The 16,864-nt window shown below is 47.1% G+C and overlaps 1 protein-coding gene across 1 annotated transcript; it reads left to right on the top strand.

Annotated features, from left to right (window-relative positions):
* Positions 1–11,165: 11,165 nt before the first annotated feature.
* HSPA2 (heat shock protein family A (Hsp70) member 2) lies at positions 11,166–14,658 on the top strand. The gene has a single exon (XM_001507660.4). It carries the CDS (start codon positions 11,511–11,513, stop codon positions 13,416–13,418), a length of 1,908 nt encoding a protein of 635 aa, XP_001507710.1. The 5' UTR covers positions 11,166–11,510; the 3' UTR covers positions 13,419–14,658.
* The last annotated feature ends 2,206 nt before the right edge of the window (positions 14,659–16,864 follow it).

Raw genomic sequence — 16,864 nt, forward strand, 5'->3', positions numbered from 1 at the left:
GAAGTGGAATTGTCTAGTTATTTTAACATTATATTTTATCTACTGATTCTCAGACAGCTTTGTAAAGAGATTTCTTAACCCTGTCATAACATAGATATTTTTACTACTCTGTAAACGTTTGCTAGTTTATCTCACATTGCCAGTAATATAACAATCATGTATTGTTCCCAAACCAAACTTAAACTTTGTCATTATTAGAAAAAAATAAGCATGCAAAATCAGCAGCGAGGCTCAGTGGAAAGAGCCCGGGCTTGGGAGTCAGAGGTCGTGGGTTCGAATCCCAGCTCTGCCACCTGTCAGCTGTGTGACTTTGGACAAGTCACTTCACTTCTCGGGCCTCAGTTCCCTCATTGGTAAAATGGGGATTAAGACTGTGAGCCTCATGTGGAACAACCTGATTACCTTGTATCTACCCCAGCGCTTAGAACAGTGCTCTGCACATAGTAAGCGCTTAACAAATACCAACATTATTATTATTATTGTTATTATTTAATGAAACATTCCCACTCCATAGACTCGATACTTTCCTTTAACAACAAGGGCTTGCCTCCCTTCCACTCCAGTCACCTCACCTGGACCTTCCATTGTTCATCCAGCTTTATGCTGTGGTAAACTTCCTTTCCTTGTCCTCTCAAGATATATTTCTGTTTTGGCCTGGACATCTTTATGCTGCTCCTGGCTATGCAGTGGTACTCCATTCATTCAATAGTATTTATTGAGCGCTCACTATGTGCAGAGCACTCTACTAAGCGCTTGGAATGTACAATAAAACTGAGGCGTTCAAAGCCCACCTAGGCTGTCATTCCCGATTGGATTGCTGCTGGTGCTGCTAATTAACCTCACAAGGAAGTAGAAACAGAGATGCTGTGTGAGCGAATTTTGTGTAAAATGGAATGTGCAGTTGTCTGTAGAATCAAAATGAAAAAGAATGAGTGAGCAGGTGTAAGAGAATGGGTGGGTGGAAAAGTGTGATTTCTCTGCAGAATTCATTTTTGAGGGATGTATGTCATCTTAAATTCAGGATCAATTTGGTGTCAAAGCAATACACTATTAGAGAATACTGAGTATCAGTAACCACAATAAATTTAGTGCAGTGCTAGAACCGAGAGTTTCAGTTTTTGTTACAGTTCTTACCACAGCCTAAACTCTTCCTGGAAGAATGATTGCCAGAGTATCATTGTGCCCTTCATATCCTTCCCCGAAAGCCTTTTCAAGGAGGCAATATATTGTATTTGTTCTTGGCAGTGTGGTTGGTGTTACTGAAAACTGATCGACTGACTTCTAATCCATCCATTACTTTGAGTTCCAGACCAGGGAACTAATACTTTTAAGAGTATCCTGTTGAACTTGCCTTTGTGATCATTTGATTGCTGTACATTATGCCAGTGACTGGGGGAACAGCTGACAACACTTTCTTGTGAGATTGGTTTGGATTATCTTTCTGTAGGTGTCATACCTCGTTCAGGTCACTTTTTTGGATTATAACAATAATGGTATTTTCCTTCCCAAAAAAAGCAGTCGCTTTTTTGGATTATCTTTCTGTAGGTGTAACCCCTTATGCTAGTTCACTCTTTTGCCCACACACTCAGTTTTTATCATCGTTAGTATTAGTATTATGATTATTATTAGTATTTAAGTGCTTACTATGTGTCAAGCACTGTTCTAAGGGCTGGGCTAGATAGAAGATAATCAGGTTAGACACAGTCCCTGTACCACGTGGGACTCACAGTCTTAAGTCGGAGGTATTGAATAGCCATTTTATAGTTGAGGTGACTGAGGCACAGAGAAGTTAAGTGACTTGCTCAAGGTCACACAGGAGACAAGTGGTGGAGTTGGGATGAGAACCCAAGTCCTCTGACTCCCACACCCACGCTCTTTCCACTAGATCATGCAGCTTCTCAAACTTGGTTAGATCTCCCGCATTTTTCTCCATCAGCAAGGTATTTAGCGCGGCTCAGTGGAAAGAACCCAGGCTTGGGAGTCAGAGGTCATGAGTTTGAATCCCGGCTCTGCCACTTGTCAGCTGTGTGACTGTGGGCAAGTCACTTAACTTCTCTGAGCCTCACTTCCCTCATCTGTGAAATGGGGATTAAAACTGTGAGCCCCACATGGGACCACCTGATCACCCTGTATCTCCCCCAGTGCTTAGAACAGTGCTCTGAACATAGTAAGCGCTTAACAAATACCAACATTATTATTTAATGCTGCTGTTGGTATAGTGGAAAGAACACTGCTCTGGGAGAGAAAGATTCTGCTTGTAGCTTAGTGGTGATAAAGACCACACATGCAGTTTTTTTATGATATTGGTTAAGTGCTTAGTATGTGCTTGGCACAGTACTAAGCTCTAGGGTAGAAAAGCAGCATGGTGTAGTAGATAGAACATGGATCTGAGAGTCAAAACGTTATGGGTTCTAATCCCAGCTCTGCCAGTTGTCTGCTGTGTGACCTTGGACAAGTCACTTCACTTCTCTGTGCCTCAGTTACCTCATCTGTAATATGGGGATTGAGACTGTGAGCCCCACATGGGACAGGGACTATGTCCACCCTGATTTGCTTGTATGCACCCCAGCACTTAGTACAGCTCCTGGCACATAGTAAGTGCTTAACAAATACCATATTATTCTTAATACAAGATAATCAGTTTGGACACAGTCCCTGTCCCGCATGGGGCTCACAATATTCCCATTTTACAGGAGAGGTACCTGAGGCACAGAAGTGAAGTGACTTGCCCAAGGTCCCACAGCAGACCAGTGGTAGAGCTGGGATTAGGACCCAGGTCCTTCTGACTCCCAGGCCAGTGCTCTCTCCCCTAGGCCATGCTGCTTCTCTCACCTCACAGTACCTCTGCCTGTCACTTGGTTTGTTGCACTCCACATAGCAGGAACACAACTGGTAAGGGCCAAGAGAATGCAAGTTGTCCTGCCCAAGTCACTAGCACTGCAGTCATTCATTCAGTCGTATTTATTGAGCGCTTACTGTGTGCAGAGCACTGTACTAAGAGCTTGGGAAAGTTCAACACAGCAGTAAAAAAGAGACAACCCATGCCCACAACGGGCTCACAGTCAGGGGCGGGGGACGGGAGACAGACATCACTATAAATAAAGTTACCGCACAGGGTTCTCAGGGCTGAGGTCTCTGACGCGACACACTATCACCATTCTTAAGTGCTTGGGAAGTTGTCGTCTGAGGACATGGAGATTTCAGTGGGTCCTCCAGATTGCTGAAAAAACTCTCGCATGAAACTAGCCGCACATCCAATCACTGGGGGATGCTACTTCTCCCTCCCCAAAAGTGGGTGCCTATTTTTAGTTTTCTATTCAGGCAGTATTCTCTCCATGATTTTACATCCCACCTGATCACATCGATCAGTTTTTAAGAAAGGCCTTCCTATGCAGCTTGTCGACTGACTAGCCCTCTAGCCACAGAGTTACTGATCCCCTCAAAGAAATCCAGTACATTGAGGCAAAATTTCCCCTAACATGTTATGCTTGTGTAGGGACCCAGTAATCTTATTAAACTTCTAGAGATTCTCCCCCACTTGGAAGTGAGACTCACTGATCAGTCACTTGTACTTATTGAGTGCTTACTGCTTACTTGGGGAAGCAGCGTGGCTCAGTGGAAAGAGCATGGGCTTTGGAGTCAGGGCTCATGAGTTCAAATCCCAGCTCTGCCACTTGTCGGCTGTGTGACTGTGGGCAAGTCACTTAACTTCTCTGTGCCTCAGTTCCCTCATCTGTAAAATGGGGATCAAGACTGTGAGCCCCACGTGGGACAACCTGATTCCCCTATGTCTACCCCAGCGCTTAGAACAGTGCTCGGCACATAGTAAGTGCTTAACAAATACCAACATTATTATTATTATTATTATTATTACCGTGTGTGCGGAGCCCTGTACTAAGCATTGGGAGAGTACAATATAACAGGCACATTCCCTGCCCACAACCACTTTACAGTCTAGAGGGTCTGGACCGGTCTGCAAATCCCACAGTTATTTCTGGAGACCTAATAGACGGAATTGTGCTGTCAATCTGCCGGTCTTCTAGCAGAGTGACTTTTTAGAATGATGGGATTACGTGCTCTTGCCAACACTTCCACAACTTTCCCAGTGAGTTCCTTCATTGGCATATAAGCTACAATTCAACAGAGACAAGATGAACACTTCATTTGATCCATTCAAGAACTGTCCAGAAATCAGATTTGGGCCAGGGTACCTTTTGTGGCCCACAATCACCCCAGAAATGTCACCTCAGGTCTACACTGGTAATGGGTCTGAGAACCCTGGGTAGGCAGAAAACTTTGCGCTTACTTGCTGGGGCTTAGATAAAATTGTAACCCACTCCCCAAAGAAGATCAGAACTTCTTCCTTTGTTTTTATGGTTTTTGTTAAGTGTTTACTATGTGCCAGGCACTGTTCTAAGTGCTGGGGTAGATGCAAGATAATCAGGATTGACACAGTCCCTGTCCCACATGGGGCTCACAGTCTTGAACCCCCATTTTGCAGATGAGGTAACAGGCGTAGAGAAGTAAAGTGATTTGCTCAAAGTCACAAAGCAGGCAAGTGGCGGGGCTGGAATTAGAACCCAGGTCTTCTGAATCCCAGGGCCATACTCTTTCCACAAGGCCCACTGCTTCTCCTCCCTCCCTTGAGAGAAGCTAAGAAATCACCTAGCTGGGGCTTGAAGCTAAGAATGGATCTACTGGGATACAAACATGCCCCCTTCCCCTGTGTCCAACCTGATTGACTTAATAATGTTGGTATTTGTTAAGCGCTTACTATGTGCAGAGCACTGTTCTAAGCGCTGGGGTAGACACAGGGGAATCAGGTTGTCCCACGTGGGGCTCACAGTCTTAATCCCCATTTTACAGATGAGGGAACTGAGGCACAGAGAAGTGAAGTGACTTGCCCACAGTCACACAGCTGACAAGTGGCAGAGCTGAGATTCGAACTCACGAGCCCTGACTCCAAAGCCCGTGCTCTTTCCACTGCGCCACGCTGCGATTGACTTGTATCTACCCCAGTGATTAGAACAGTGCTTGGCACAGAGTAAGCACCTAACAAGTATAATCATTATTATTAGCATTTTGGGCTCTAGATCCCACCCGGAATCCCAGTGATGCCCTGTGACCTGGTGGAATCAATGAGTCAATACTATTTATTGAGGATTTACCCTGTACAGAACAATGTACAAGCCCTCTAGGAGTTTACAACCAACTAGGACAGATGGATATTACAATAACTTACAAAGGCATTTTTGCAGGGCCACTGAACATGGCAGATATTCTGCACTTTGGGCTTGGAATCAACCAACCTGATAAATAAGCAGGTCGTAAGACACCCCTCGAGTAATGTCATCTTGTTGACCCTCATGCCTTTCACCTGATCTTAAATTGTAAAAGCTAATGAGAAGTGGGCGTGGCAGAGGTCGTGGGTTCTAATCCCCACCCTGCCACTTGTCTGCTGTGTGACCTTGGGCAAATCACTTCACTTCTCTGTGCCTCGGTTTCCTCATCTGTAAAATGGGGATGAAGACCGTGAGCCCCACGTGGGACAACCTGATTACCTTGTATCCGTGCTTAGAATAGTGCTTGGCACATAGAACACCCTTAACAAATAGCATTATTATTATTCATGAGCAGAATGACAGTGTACCTGAATTCATCTCTAAAAGGGGAACAGCCTATTATCAAAAAGCAATTCTCTCATTTGTAGATTCTCATTCAGTGTTGTTTAATTAAGACATGGGAAATGTTTTTGTTTCAATGTGCCATTTATTCTGAAGTTTAAAGAAAACTTTAATCCATGGATTTCAAAAGGATTTATGAACATAAATTCGCTCTCACAATACCCATACATGGCATTCATTATACTTTAATAAGAATTTTAGGATTAGTAAGTGGCTGTAACAATTTGTATTTAAATAACCCGTATTCCAAGGAACTCATTAATTGCAGAATGAAAAATTGACTTATAACTTACATAATGTCACTAGGATATTTGAGCATATGAATAAAATAAAGATTTAATTCAATTTACTCTAATAAGCATAATTTTTAGGCAAAAAGCAGAATGTTAACCAAAAAAATACATTTTCTAAACAAATTTAAAGATTTACAAATTTGTCCAGAATAACATTTATAATCAAAACTATTTGACTTTGGAAAGAGGATGGTCAGTATTTGGGAAACCAGGTTAATACAGAGTAGCTGAAAGCTTTTCATTTTTAAATTATCATCAACAATCTTCCAACAAGCTGATAGCTGTTAAATGTAATTGAATTGACGACTTGCCTTATTACTGTTCCATTTTATCTTGAGCTGAAATTATCAAAAATTAAGTTGTAGCTCCTGTAGTTACTGCAGAAACGGTATGGCTTATCGGAAAGAGCCTGGGAGTCAGAGGCTCTGGGTTCTTCTCCTGGCTCTTCCTGCTGTGTGTAGCGTTGGGTGAGTCACTTAACTCTCCTGTGCCTCAGTTTCCTCATCTGTAAGATGATTAAATCCTATTCCCTCCCACTTAAACTGTGAGCCCCATGAAGGATAGGGACAGTGTCTGACCTATCTTCTGCTTGGCACACAGCCGGGCCTTAACAAATACCATAATTATCTTGTCCATTCTAAGTTAAGTTTTCCCGAGTACTCTTTGCATTAGTAAGCATGACAGTGTTTTATATTGGTACAACAATAAAAAGCAGGAGGATAATTTCGGCAGTGCAAAAATAAAAAGCTCTAGAACTACAAAGTCTCAAGTGGGACTAAGCAGAAAGACAAAATGCCACTCCTATTTTCCAAGCCAAATACCAGGATGCTACCTAAACTATGAAACCTCGATTTATTAGGTGTATGATACTTGCCTGGAAAAAAAAAAACTACAGCTTATAAAAATAAGAGTGTAATTGCTGTTGTGGTTTCAGAAAGCTAGGTTAGAGTCATAAGTCTGTAGAACTGGAAGGGTTATGTGTAATGTCTATTTATGAGAAAACTACAGACTATAAAAAGTGCAGTCTGTGAACTAAAGCTTTATGCTTCCCGACTGTTTTATATATTTCACCGCCCTCCTTTCTATCCACGGTGGTTATTACCCAAGTAATGCATCACATTACTTAATTTTTTCAATGCCAATTGTGTTTTGTCTTTGAATCCACTCTTTGTCTCTCTGTCACCATCCAAAAGACAAGAACCCAATTCAGAAAGGAAATAAATGTTACGTTCACATATGTTTTAAAGAAAGCCCAGGTGGATGGCTCTTCATACCTTTTTTAATGGTATTTGTTAAGCGCTTTACTATGAGTCAAACGCTGTTCTAAGTGCTGGGACAGATACAAGTGAATTAGGTTGGACACAGTCCCTGTCCCTATTCACAATTCAGCAACGAAATAGAAGGCACTTTTCAGAGATTTTTCAGTCATTTTCTTCCACCATTTCCTGATAGGTCGGTTTCTTCTCCTTGGCATTTCGATTTTATTTTTATATTCCCTTGGGCGTAAAAAGGGAGGAGAACTGGGAAATGCTTTTTGTGGTTTAAAGCAAGCCTACAAATAGTCTATAAGTAACCAACAAAGACTGTTATAGTGATGCCAAATAGGAAATGGTCTTTAAAGGCTGAAACTGGATAAGCTCCAGGGAAAATATTATTAAAATGTCAGTAACTGTTAACATACCAGAAGAAAATTTCTCCTCTTGGTAAGTGAGGAGCTTTTGGAATCTCACACGCACACAGACGTCTTTACACCTTTTACAAAAAATATATATATTTTGATTTTTGTCTTCCTGTTTCCTACTCCCTGGCGTCATGAGGTGTGGATTTGCTTGATTTATTTCAATTGCCTATTCCCAACTGTCCCTTTAGTACCGGTAAATTTGCAGTCAACGTTTCAGCTTCCTAGAACTTTTCATTTTCAATATCCCACCCTTTTTGTAACCACCACTGAGGAGATATTATCCACACAAAGGGAAACAGCATGGTCTAGTGGATAGAACATGGGCCTAGAAGTAAGAAGGACCTGGGTTCTAATCCCGGCTCCGCCACTTGTCTGCTGTGTGACCTGTGGCAAGTCACTTCACTTCTCTGTGCTTTGGGTACCTCATCTGTAAAGTGGGGATTAAGACTGTGAGCCCCATGTGGGACAGGGACTGTGTCCAACCCAATTTAACTGCGTCCACCCCGGTGCTTAGTAGAGTGCCTGCCACATAGTAAGCGCTTAGCAAATACCACAAAGGGACCAGGTTTTCTAGAAAGCAAAGTTGGTCAGAGGTGAGTCTTCCAGAGCACGTGGTACTTGGTTCCACTTTGTGGGGGGGTGGAGAAAAAGGCAGAAAAGGGAAATTGTTACAGAAATACTGTAAGGTGGCAAAAAAACATAGACATACCCACAGCTAGAGGCAACAGACACACATAAACGCTCAGGCAAGGGAGACTGATACATGTCCTCATGCTTACAAATGTGGACCCAAGTATAATTGAGAGAAAGAGGTAATAAATAATAATAATAAGTGCTTACTATGTGCCAAGCACTGTTCTAAGCACTGGGGTAAATACAAGGTAATCAGGTTGTCCCATGTTGGGCTCACAGTCTTCATCCCCATTTTACAGAGAGGTGAAGTGACTTGCCCAAAGTCACCCAGCTGAGGAGTGGCAGAGCCAGGATTAGAACACACGACCTCTGACTCCCAAGCCCACGCTCTTTCCACTAAGCCACGCCGCTTCTCTAAGGTAAGGATAGTAATGGTTTTCAGAAGCAGGGTGGACTGTATGCCGAGCAACAGATTAAGCGCAGGGGTGGACGAAATGATATTAGAAACAGCAGCCAGCCACCATCAATCAATCAATCAATCAATTAATCAATCAAGGGTATTTACTGACCCCTTACTATGTGCAGAACACTGTACTAAGTGCTTGGGCAAGTACAAGGGAATTAGCAAACACATCCCCTGCCTAGAAAACGTTTAGAGTCTAAAGAGGGAGACGCATATTAAAATGAAAAAATTCATATCAGCATTACTATGGGGTCCTTGGTTGTCACCATTGCGAGACTTGGAAGGAGCTCTTTTTTTTAAAAAAAATGGCACTTACTATGTGCCAGGCACTGTAGAAAAGAAGCATGGCTCAGTGGAAAGAGCCCGGGCTAGGGAGTCAGAGGTCATGGGTTCAAATTCTGACTCTGCCACTTGTCAGCTGTGTGACTGTGGGCAAGTCACTTCTCTGTGCCTCAGTTACCTCATCTGTAAAATGGGGATGAAGACTGTGAGCCTCACGTGGGGCAACCTGATTCCCCTGTGTCTACCCCAGCGCTTAGAACAGTGCTCTGCCCATAGTAAGCGCTTAACAAATACCAACATCATTATTATTATTACTAAGCACTGGGGTGGATACAAGCTAATCGGGTTGGACACAGTCCCTGTCCCACATGGGGCTCGCCGTCTCAATCCCCATTTTACAGATGAGGGAACAGAGGCCCCGAGAATTGAAGTGACCTGCCCAAGGTCACGTAGCAGACAAGTAGCAGAGTCAGGATTAGAACACATGACCTTCTGACTCCCAGGCCCGTGCTCTCTCCACTGCACCACGCTCCTTCTCTCAGAGATGCCCGCTGCTGACCAAATAAGGATAAACTCCTCACTGCCTTCTGTGCTTCATCACGATAGCTGGCACTCAACTGGACTCTTGGAATTACAAACAATGCCAACTCTCCACGACCTCCCCCTGCCAACCCCTAAGATGGCCAGGCCACTGGACCCCTCCACCCTTCCATTTTCATTCATCCACTCCATTCAGTTGTATTTATGGAGCACTCATTGTGGGCACAGCAGCGTACTAAGGCCTTGGGAGAGTACAATATAACCATAATAAGTAAGCCTGTCAGTGGGCAGGGACTGTCTTTATCTTTTGCCGATTTGTCATTGCAAGTGCTTAGTACAGTGCTCTGAACATAGTAAGCACTCAATAAATACTATTGAATGAATAATGAGGTTGGTATTTGATAAGCGCTTACTATGTGCAGAGCACTGTTCTAAGCGCTGGGGGAGATACAGGGTCATCAGGTGGTCCCACGTGAGGCTCACAGTCTTAATCCCCATTTTACAGATGAGGGAACGGAGGCACAGAGAAGTGAAGTGACTTGCCCACAGTCACACAGCCATAAACAGGCCCATTCCCTGCCCACGCAGTCCCTGTTCTACAGGGCTCAAAGACTGGGTAGGGGGAACAACGTATTGAATCCCTATTTTAGAGCTGAGGAAACTGAGGCCCAGGGAAGTTGTGACTTGCCCCAAGGCCACAGAGCAGGGGAGGGGCAGAGCGGGATTAGAACTTAGGGCCGCTGAGCTATGAGAAACCGCGTGGCTCAGTGGAATAAATACTATTGAATGAATGAATAGAAAGAGCCCGGGCTTGGGAGTCAGAGGTCGTGGGTTCGAATCCCCACTCTGCCACTTGTCAGCTGGGTGACTGGGCAAGTCACTTCACTTCTCTGGGCCTCAGTTCCCGCATCTGGAAAATGGGGATGAAGACTGTGAGCCTCACGTGAGACCACTTGATGACCCTGTATCTCCCCCAGCGCTTAGAACAGTGCTCTGCACATAGTAAGCGCTTAACAAACACCAACATTATTATTCAAATGGGGACTAAGACTGAGCCCCACTTGGGACCACCTGATCACCTTGTATTGTCCCCCCAGGGCTTAGAACAGTGTTTGGCACATAGTAAGGGCTGAAGAAACGCCATATAGTGCTCTGCACATAGTAAGCGCTCAATAAATACTAATGGATGGATGGATGGATGAATGAATGACGGACTGAATGAATGAATATTATTCCTACGGCTGGACAGCCGGGTGACTCAGCAAGATCAAGGAGGCTGCCGGGAAATGTGGGGGGGGTGAGGCGAACGCCTGCGTGCGCGTGAAGGGGGGAGGAGGGGGACCTCGTTTGCATAACCGTCAACTCCTCGCCCCCTCGCGCAAGCCCCGTCCCCTCCCCCCCGCGCGGCGCTGAGCGACCTGATTGGTCCAACGGCCCGTCGCTCCGGGAGCCCGTGGCGCCGGCCGGGCGGCGATTGGCTGGGCGGGTGGGCGGCGCCGGGAGGGGATTGGCTCCGTCGTTTCCAGGAGACGGCGGGGGAAGGGGGGGTATAAAGGGCGGGAACGGGGGAGCCAATGGGGGGACGCTGTGGACGCCCGAGCGGTCAACGGCGGGGGGGGCGGTTGGCCGTTGCTGGGCTTCGCTTAGCGCTGGGCCTCAGGGGCTCCCCTCTTAGCGCTTCCCCTCTTAGCGCTTGCTTCCCCTCAGGGCGCTTCCCCTCTTAACGCTTGCCCCCCCTCAGGGCGCTTCCCCTCTTAGCGCTTGCTTCCCCTCAGGGCGCTTCCCCTCTTAGCGCTTGCCCCCCCCTCAGGGCGCTTCCCCTCTTAGCGCTTGCCCTCAGGGCCTCCCCTCACAGCGCTTCCCCTCTTAGCGCTCCCCCTCAGGACCATCCCCTCAGGACCATCCCCTCAGGGCCCGCCCCCACCGCCCCCACCATGTCGGCCCGGGGTCCCGCCATCGGCATCGACCTGGGCACCACGTACTCCTGCGTGGGCGTCTTTCAGCACGGGAAAGTGGAGATCATCGCCAACGACCAGGGCAACCGCACCACCCCCAGCTACGTGGCCTTCACGGACACCGAGCGGCTCATCGGGGACGCCGCCAAGAACCAGGTGGCCATGAACCCCACCAACACCATCTTCGACGCCAAGAGGCTGATCGGCCGCAAGTTCGAGGACGCCACGGTGCAGTCCGACATGAAGCACTGGCCCTTCCGCGTGGTCAGCGAGGGGGGGAAGCCCAAGGTGCAGGTGGAATACAAGGGGGAGATCAAGACCTTCTTCCCCGAGGAGATCTCGTCCATGGTGCTGACCAAGATGAAGGAGATCGCCGAGGCCTACCTGGGGGGGAAGGTGCAGAGCGCCGTCATCACCGTGCCGGCCTACTTCAACGACTCGCAGCGGCAGGCCACCAAAGACGCGGGCACCATCACCGGCCTCAACGTGCTGCGGATCATCAACGAGCCCACGGCGGCCGCCATCGCCTACGGCCTGGACAAGAAGGGCTGCGCCGGCGGGGAGAAGAACGTGCTGATCTTCGACCTGGGCGGCGGGACCTTCGACGTGTCCATCCTCACCATCGAGGACGGGATCTTCGAGGTGAAGTCCACGGCCGGCGACACCCACCTGGGCGGGGAGGACTTCGACAACCGCATGGTCAGCCACCTGGCCGAAGAGTTCAGACGGAAGCACAAGAAGAACATGGGGTCCAACAAGCGGGCGGTGCGGCGGCTGCGGACGGCCTGCGAGCGGGCCAAGCGCACGCTGAGCTCCTCCACCCAGGCCAGCATCGAAATCGACTCGCTCTACGAGGGGGTGGACTTCTACACGTCCATCACCCGGGCCCGGTTCGAGGAGCTCAACGCCGATCTCTTTCGGGGCACGTTGGAGCCGGTGGAGAAGGCCCTGCGGGACGCCAAGCTGGACAAGGGCCAGATCCAGGAGATCGTCTTGGTGGGCGGCTCCACCCGCATCCCCAAGATTCAGAAGTTGCTGCAGGACTTCTTCAACGGCAAGGAGCTCAACAAGAGCATCAACCCCGACGAGGCCGTGGCCTACGGGGCGGCGGTGCAGGCGGCCATCCTCATCGGGGACAAGTCGGAAAACGTGCAGGACCTGCTGCTGCTCGATGTCACCCCGCTGTCCCTGGGCATTGAAACGGCCGGCGGGGTCATGACCCCGCTGATCAAGCGCAACACCACCATCCCCACCAAGCAGACCCAGACCTTCACCACCTACTCCGACAACCAGAGCAGCGTCTTGGTGCAGGTGTACGAGGGCGAGAGGGCCATGACCAAGGACAACAACCTCCTCGGCAAGTTCGACCTCAGCGGGATCCCCCCGGCCCCGCGCGGGGTCCCCCAGATCGAGGTGACCTTCGACATAGATGCCAACGGGATCCTCAACGTCACCGCCTCCGACAGAAGCACCGGGAAGGAGAACAAGATCACCATCACCAACGACAAGGGCCGGCTCAGCAAGGACGACATCGACCGGATGGTGCAGGAGGCCGAGAGGTACAAGTCCGAGGATGAGGCCAACCGGGACAGGGTGGCCGCCAAAAATGCCCTGGAGTCGTACGCCTACAGCGTCAAGCAGACGGTGGAGGACGAGAAGCTCCGGGGCAAGATCGGCGAGCAGGACAAGAGGAAGATCACCGACAAGTGCCAGGAGGTGATCGGCTGGCTGGACCGCAACCAGATGGCCGAAAGAGAAGAGTTCGAACACAAGCAGAAGGAGCTCGAGAGAGTCTGCAATCCCATCATCAGCAACCTTTACCAGGGAGGGCCCGGGGGAGGCGGTTCGGCCGCTTCCGGGGGACCCACCATCGAGGAGGTGGACTAAACCCGCGCGCCCCAGCCGGTGTCCCCCTCTCCTCGGTCCTCGTTTTCCGTTTTTGTTCCGATAGTGGGTGACAGATACCGACCCTAACCAAGAAAAGCCTAGCCCGTTGTCTGCCTTGCGGTCGCGGGGCACATCCCTTGAGCTTCGTAGACGTTAAGTTTCTAAAGATGATTTCCCCCCCCCCCCCCTTAAATTCAAAAGCCCTAACGTTCAGGATTTCCGGAGCAGATCTCGTGCTCGGTGTTTACGCCCGGAGGTGTAGGTTTCTGTTTGCTGTAAGATCACCTGAAGAGCTCTGCCTCGGGAATTTGGGGGGACGGAATAAAAATCGAGCGTCGCACTCTGCTTATTTTTGTTCGTATGACCGCGAGTCGATGTAGGTTGAAAACGGGCTCGGCGCGGAAGGCTCCGAGAGAGTTTACGGTACTAGATGGGAGCGGCAGATAATGGAAGCCCAAGACAGATGCCTGCGTAAAATCGAACGGGGTGTTTGGGGATGCTCAGTCAGAGTCATTTAGAAGCTTAAATAGTCTGACTGCCGCTCTTGCTGCTTTCTCTGATTTGTAAGTTGTTACTAGACACACGGTAAAATGCCTTTATTCTGCTGCAAGTGTGGCGTTTACCATCCTAAAACACTGTCGGACGGTCTTGTTGGGTAGAGAAGGGAAAGCCACGTAAGAGGTAGCACACTTTCTGGTGGAAACGGTCCAGTTTAAAAGCTGTTAAATTATACTTGGTGGTGACCGCTGCCTTCGGGGACCAGATTTTAAGGGGGAGATCAACTGAGCAAACAGCCATCGGTACTCCGTTGGAAAAATGGGTAGCGTGACTCGCGGGACGTTCTCAACTAGGAAGGAAGGCCTGGCGAAAGTATCTCAGAAGGGTCGAGGGGAAATTTCTGTGCCGGTAAAATACCCCTTCCCAGCCGCTCACACCACAACCTTTGGGGTTTAGTCAATGCTGCAAAAAATAACAATCTGGTGATAACTCTCTAGACGTCGTGGATTTTGGCCCTGGCCATGGGGGGTCAGGAGTGAAGTGAATCTAGTACCCGTCACCGAGCCCAGCATGGAAACTCCTGCCTCTCCTAGTAGACAGACAGACAGACACCTGTCAGCACTTGTGTGAATCTGCTGTAATGGATCAAGACCAAACTCTAATATTCATGCACCTGAAATGTAGTCGAAACTGATGAAAATAACACTTCGCTGAATAAACTTCCTACTTGTGGGCACTCTAAGTGGAGACCTCTTTTTATCAGTGGCTAGAACCGCTTTTGAGGGGGCGGAGGAAAAGGGGGTAAAGCAAGTAATTGCATACACATGTTCACGACTGTTTCACCTTATTAGAAAAATCCAGGTTTTAGCACTCAGGAGTTTGACATTAGGGAAACCAAGGTATTCGCTCAGCTGTTCTACGACTCATTTTTCCTAAATATTAGCACGTTGTGGAGGTAGAAATGGGGCAGTTTTTAACTAGGGTTAATTTAGCACCCCTCAAACCTTAAGTATAATAGAATAAATTCAATTGAATTAGGTTGGGCAAACAATTCCAAAAAAACAACAGAAAATGTGTTTAAAAAAAATCAAAAGTAGCTTAGTGTTAGGTGATTTAATGTCTTTTTGCAAAATGTGGCATTGCTTCATACTGTGATGATTCATATTAGGGAAGAATTACTATAGCTGTTAAAAACAAGTTTAGCATTCAAATTTCTTTGCAGTCAGACACTATATCCATTCCTTTCTTCTGATGGAATAATGGTGTTTAACTCTGTAAAATCAGCTGGCCTCAAGGAAAATTTTCAGATCTTCAAAATTAGCTAGGAAATTGTCAGTAGTGAAAAACATTTTCAAATCCATTTTTGGGTATCGATTAAGGAGCATAGCACTGCACCTATTGAGGGTACCAAAGAAGCAAAACCCATGGTCCCTGGCCATAAGGAGTTGATATTCAAACCACATTTGCCAACTGTTTTTCCTTTAAAAGAAAATTATAATTTGGAGAAGCGAGTGTTTGGAAAATAGCCAGTATCTGAAAAATCCTGTCATGACTAAAAAAATCGGTGTCAGTAAAAATTTCTACAAGAGCATAGAAAGGATATACTATTAACTACAGTCTGAATTTACACATATATTTTTATTCATATAAACCATGCTGAAATTGAACCAGTAAGGTAAGTATAAATACATTTCTGAGCAACACGCTTAAAGGAATAAATCTGGAAGTTTGGCTGGGAAATGACTCCAGTGCCTCTACTGTATTCTCTTGACATTTTTCAGTTTCTGCTCATTTCACTTTTATGTGTTACACTTTATTCTTCTTTCTCAACATTATTTTCTCTCATCTGTACTTCTTCCACACTTTTCACCTTATCTGAACACACCTTTTTATTACCTTTATAAACTATCGAAGTTGGAATTATTTGCCTTCTCAAATCCTTCCTTACCCCCAAATCTCAGCTTGCCACAAGAGAAATTGAAGTGATTACCACCCCTGAATATATGGTAGCTCAAAAAGATTTGTTTGTAGCCTTCAATGAGGGCATTTTTCTCTATTTCTAGAAGGTAGAAATGATTCCCAAGTTTGTTTTAAGCCATGTGCCACAGGCGACATGACAATGACTTTTCTCCCCTTTGCTAGTAAAAATAAAGCGAATGAAGTTAAAAAAAAAATGTATTTTTAGGGGGAGAAATACAAGCGTTAGTTGTCCCTCAGCCTGAAGATGACCAGGCTGGCGGGAAGATTGGATCCATCGATGAGTTTTTGAAAGTCATCTGCCCCTTGTCAGCTGTGTGACTGTGGGCAAGTCACTTCACTTCTCTGTGCCTCGGTTCCCTCATCTGTAAAATGGGGATGAAGACTGTGAGCCTCACGTGGGACAACCTCATTCCCCTGTATCTACCCCAGCATTTAGAACAGTGCTCTGCACGTAGAAAGCGCTTAACAAATACCAACATTATTATTATTATTAAAGATACTCTCGTCTTCTTTCACACTTTGTCCATGAAAATATAGTAATGCGTCTTTTCTTGCTCCTTGCTATTTAGGAGGGCCCTGCTCCGACACCAATTGAGAGGAAAAGTATATCTTACCAGAAGCTATTTTTGCCGTAGTGGTGATGGCTTGCGCTGAACCATCCACACTCCCTTGACTAGTTCCCCTAGGAACAGTGGCAACCATTGTAAGTTGCTTAGCCAGCCCAGGCCCCAGATGAACCAGGTGACAACCCAGGGAGGCATCTCTTCAAGGATGCATTGTTTCTCAGTTAGAACTGCGCACAGCAGGCAGGACCGGAGCTCCCACTTAGACTGTGACTCTGACTTAGATTGTGAGCCCCATGGGGACAGGAACTCTGAACAACCCGATTATCTCGTACCTACCCTAACGCTTAGTACAGTGCCTGGCACAGAGAAATAGCTTAACAGGTACCATTCAGAAAAGCAAAG

The sequence above is a fragment of the Ornithorhynchus anatinus genome, chromosome 1, assembly GCF_004115215.2.
Source record: "Ornithorhynchus anatinus isolate Pmale09 chromosome 1, mOrnAna1.pri.v4, whole genome shotgun sequence".
Classification (NCBI taxonomy): Eukaryota; Metazoa; Chordata; class Mammalia; order Monotremata; family Ornithorhynchidae; genus Ornithorhynchus; species Ornithorhynchus anatinus.

Bases quoted from the DNA above. Each gene is read 5' to 3' on its own strand.
- HSPA2 (XM_001507660.4), top strand. From the start codon at position 11,511: ATGTCGGCCCGGGGTCCCGCCATCGGCATCGACCTGGGCACCACGTAC.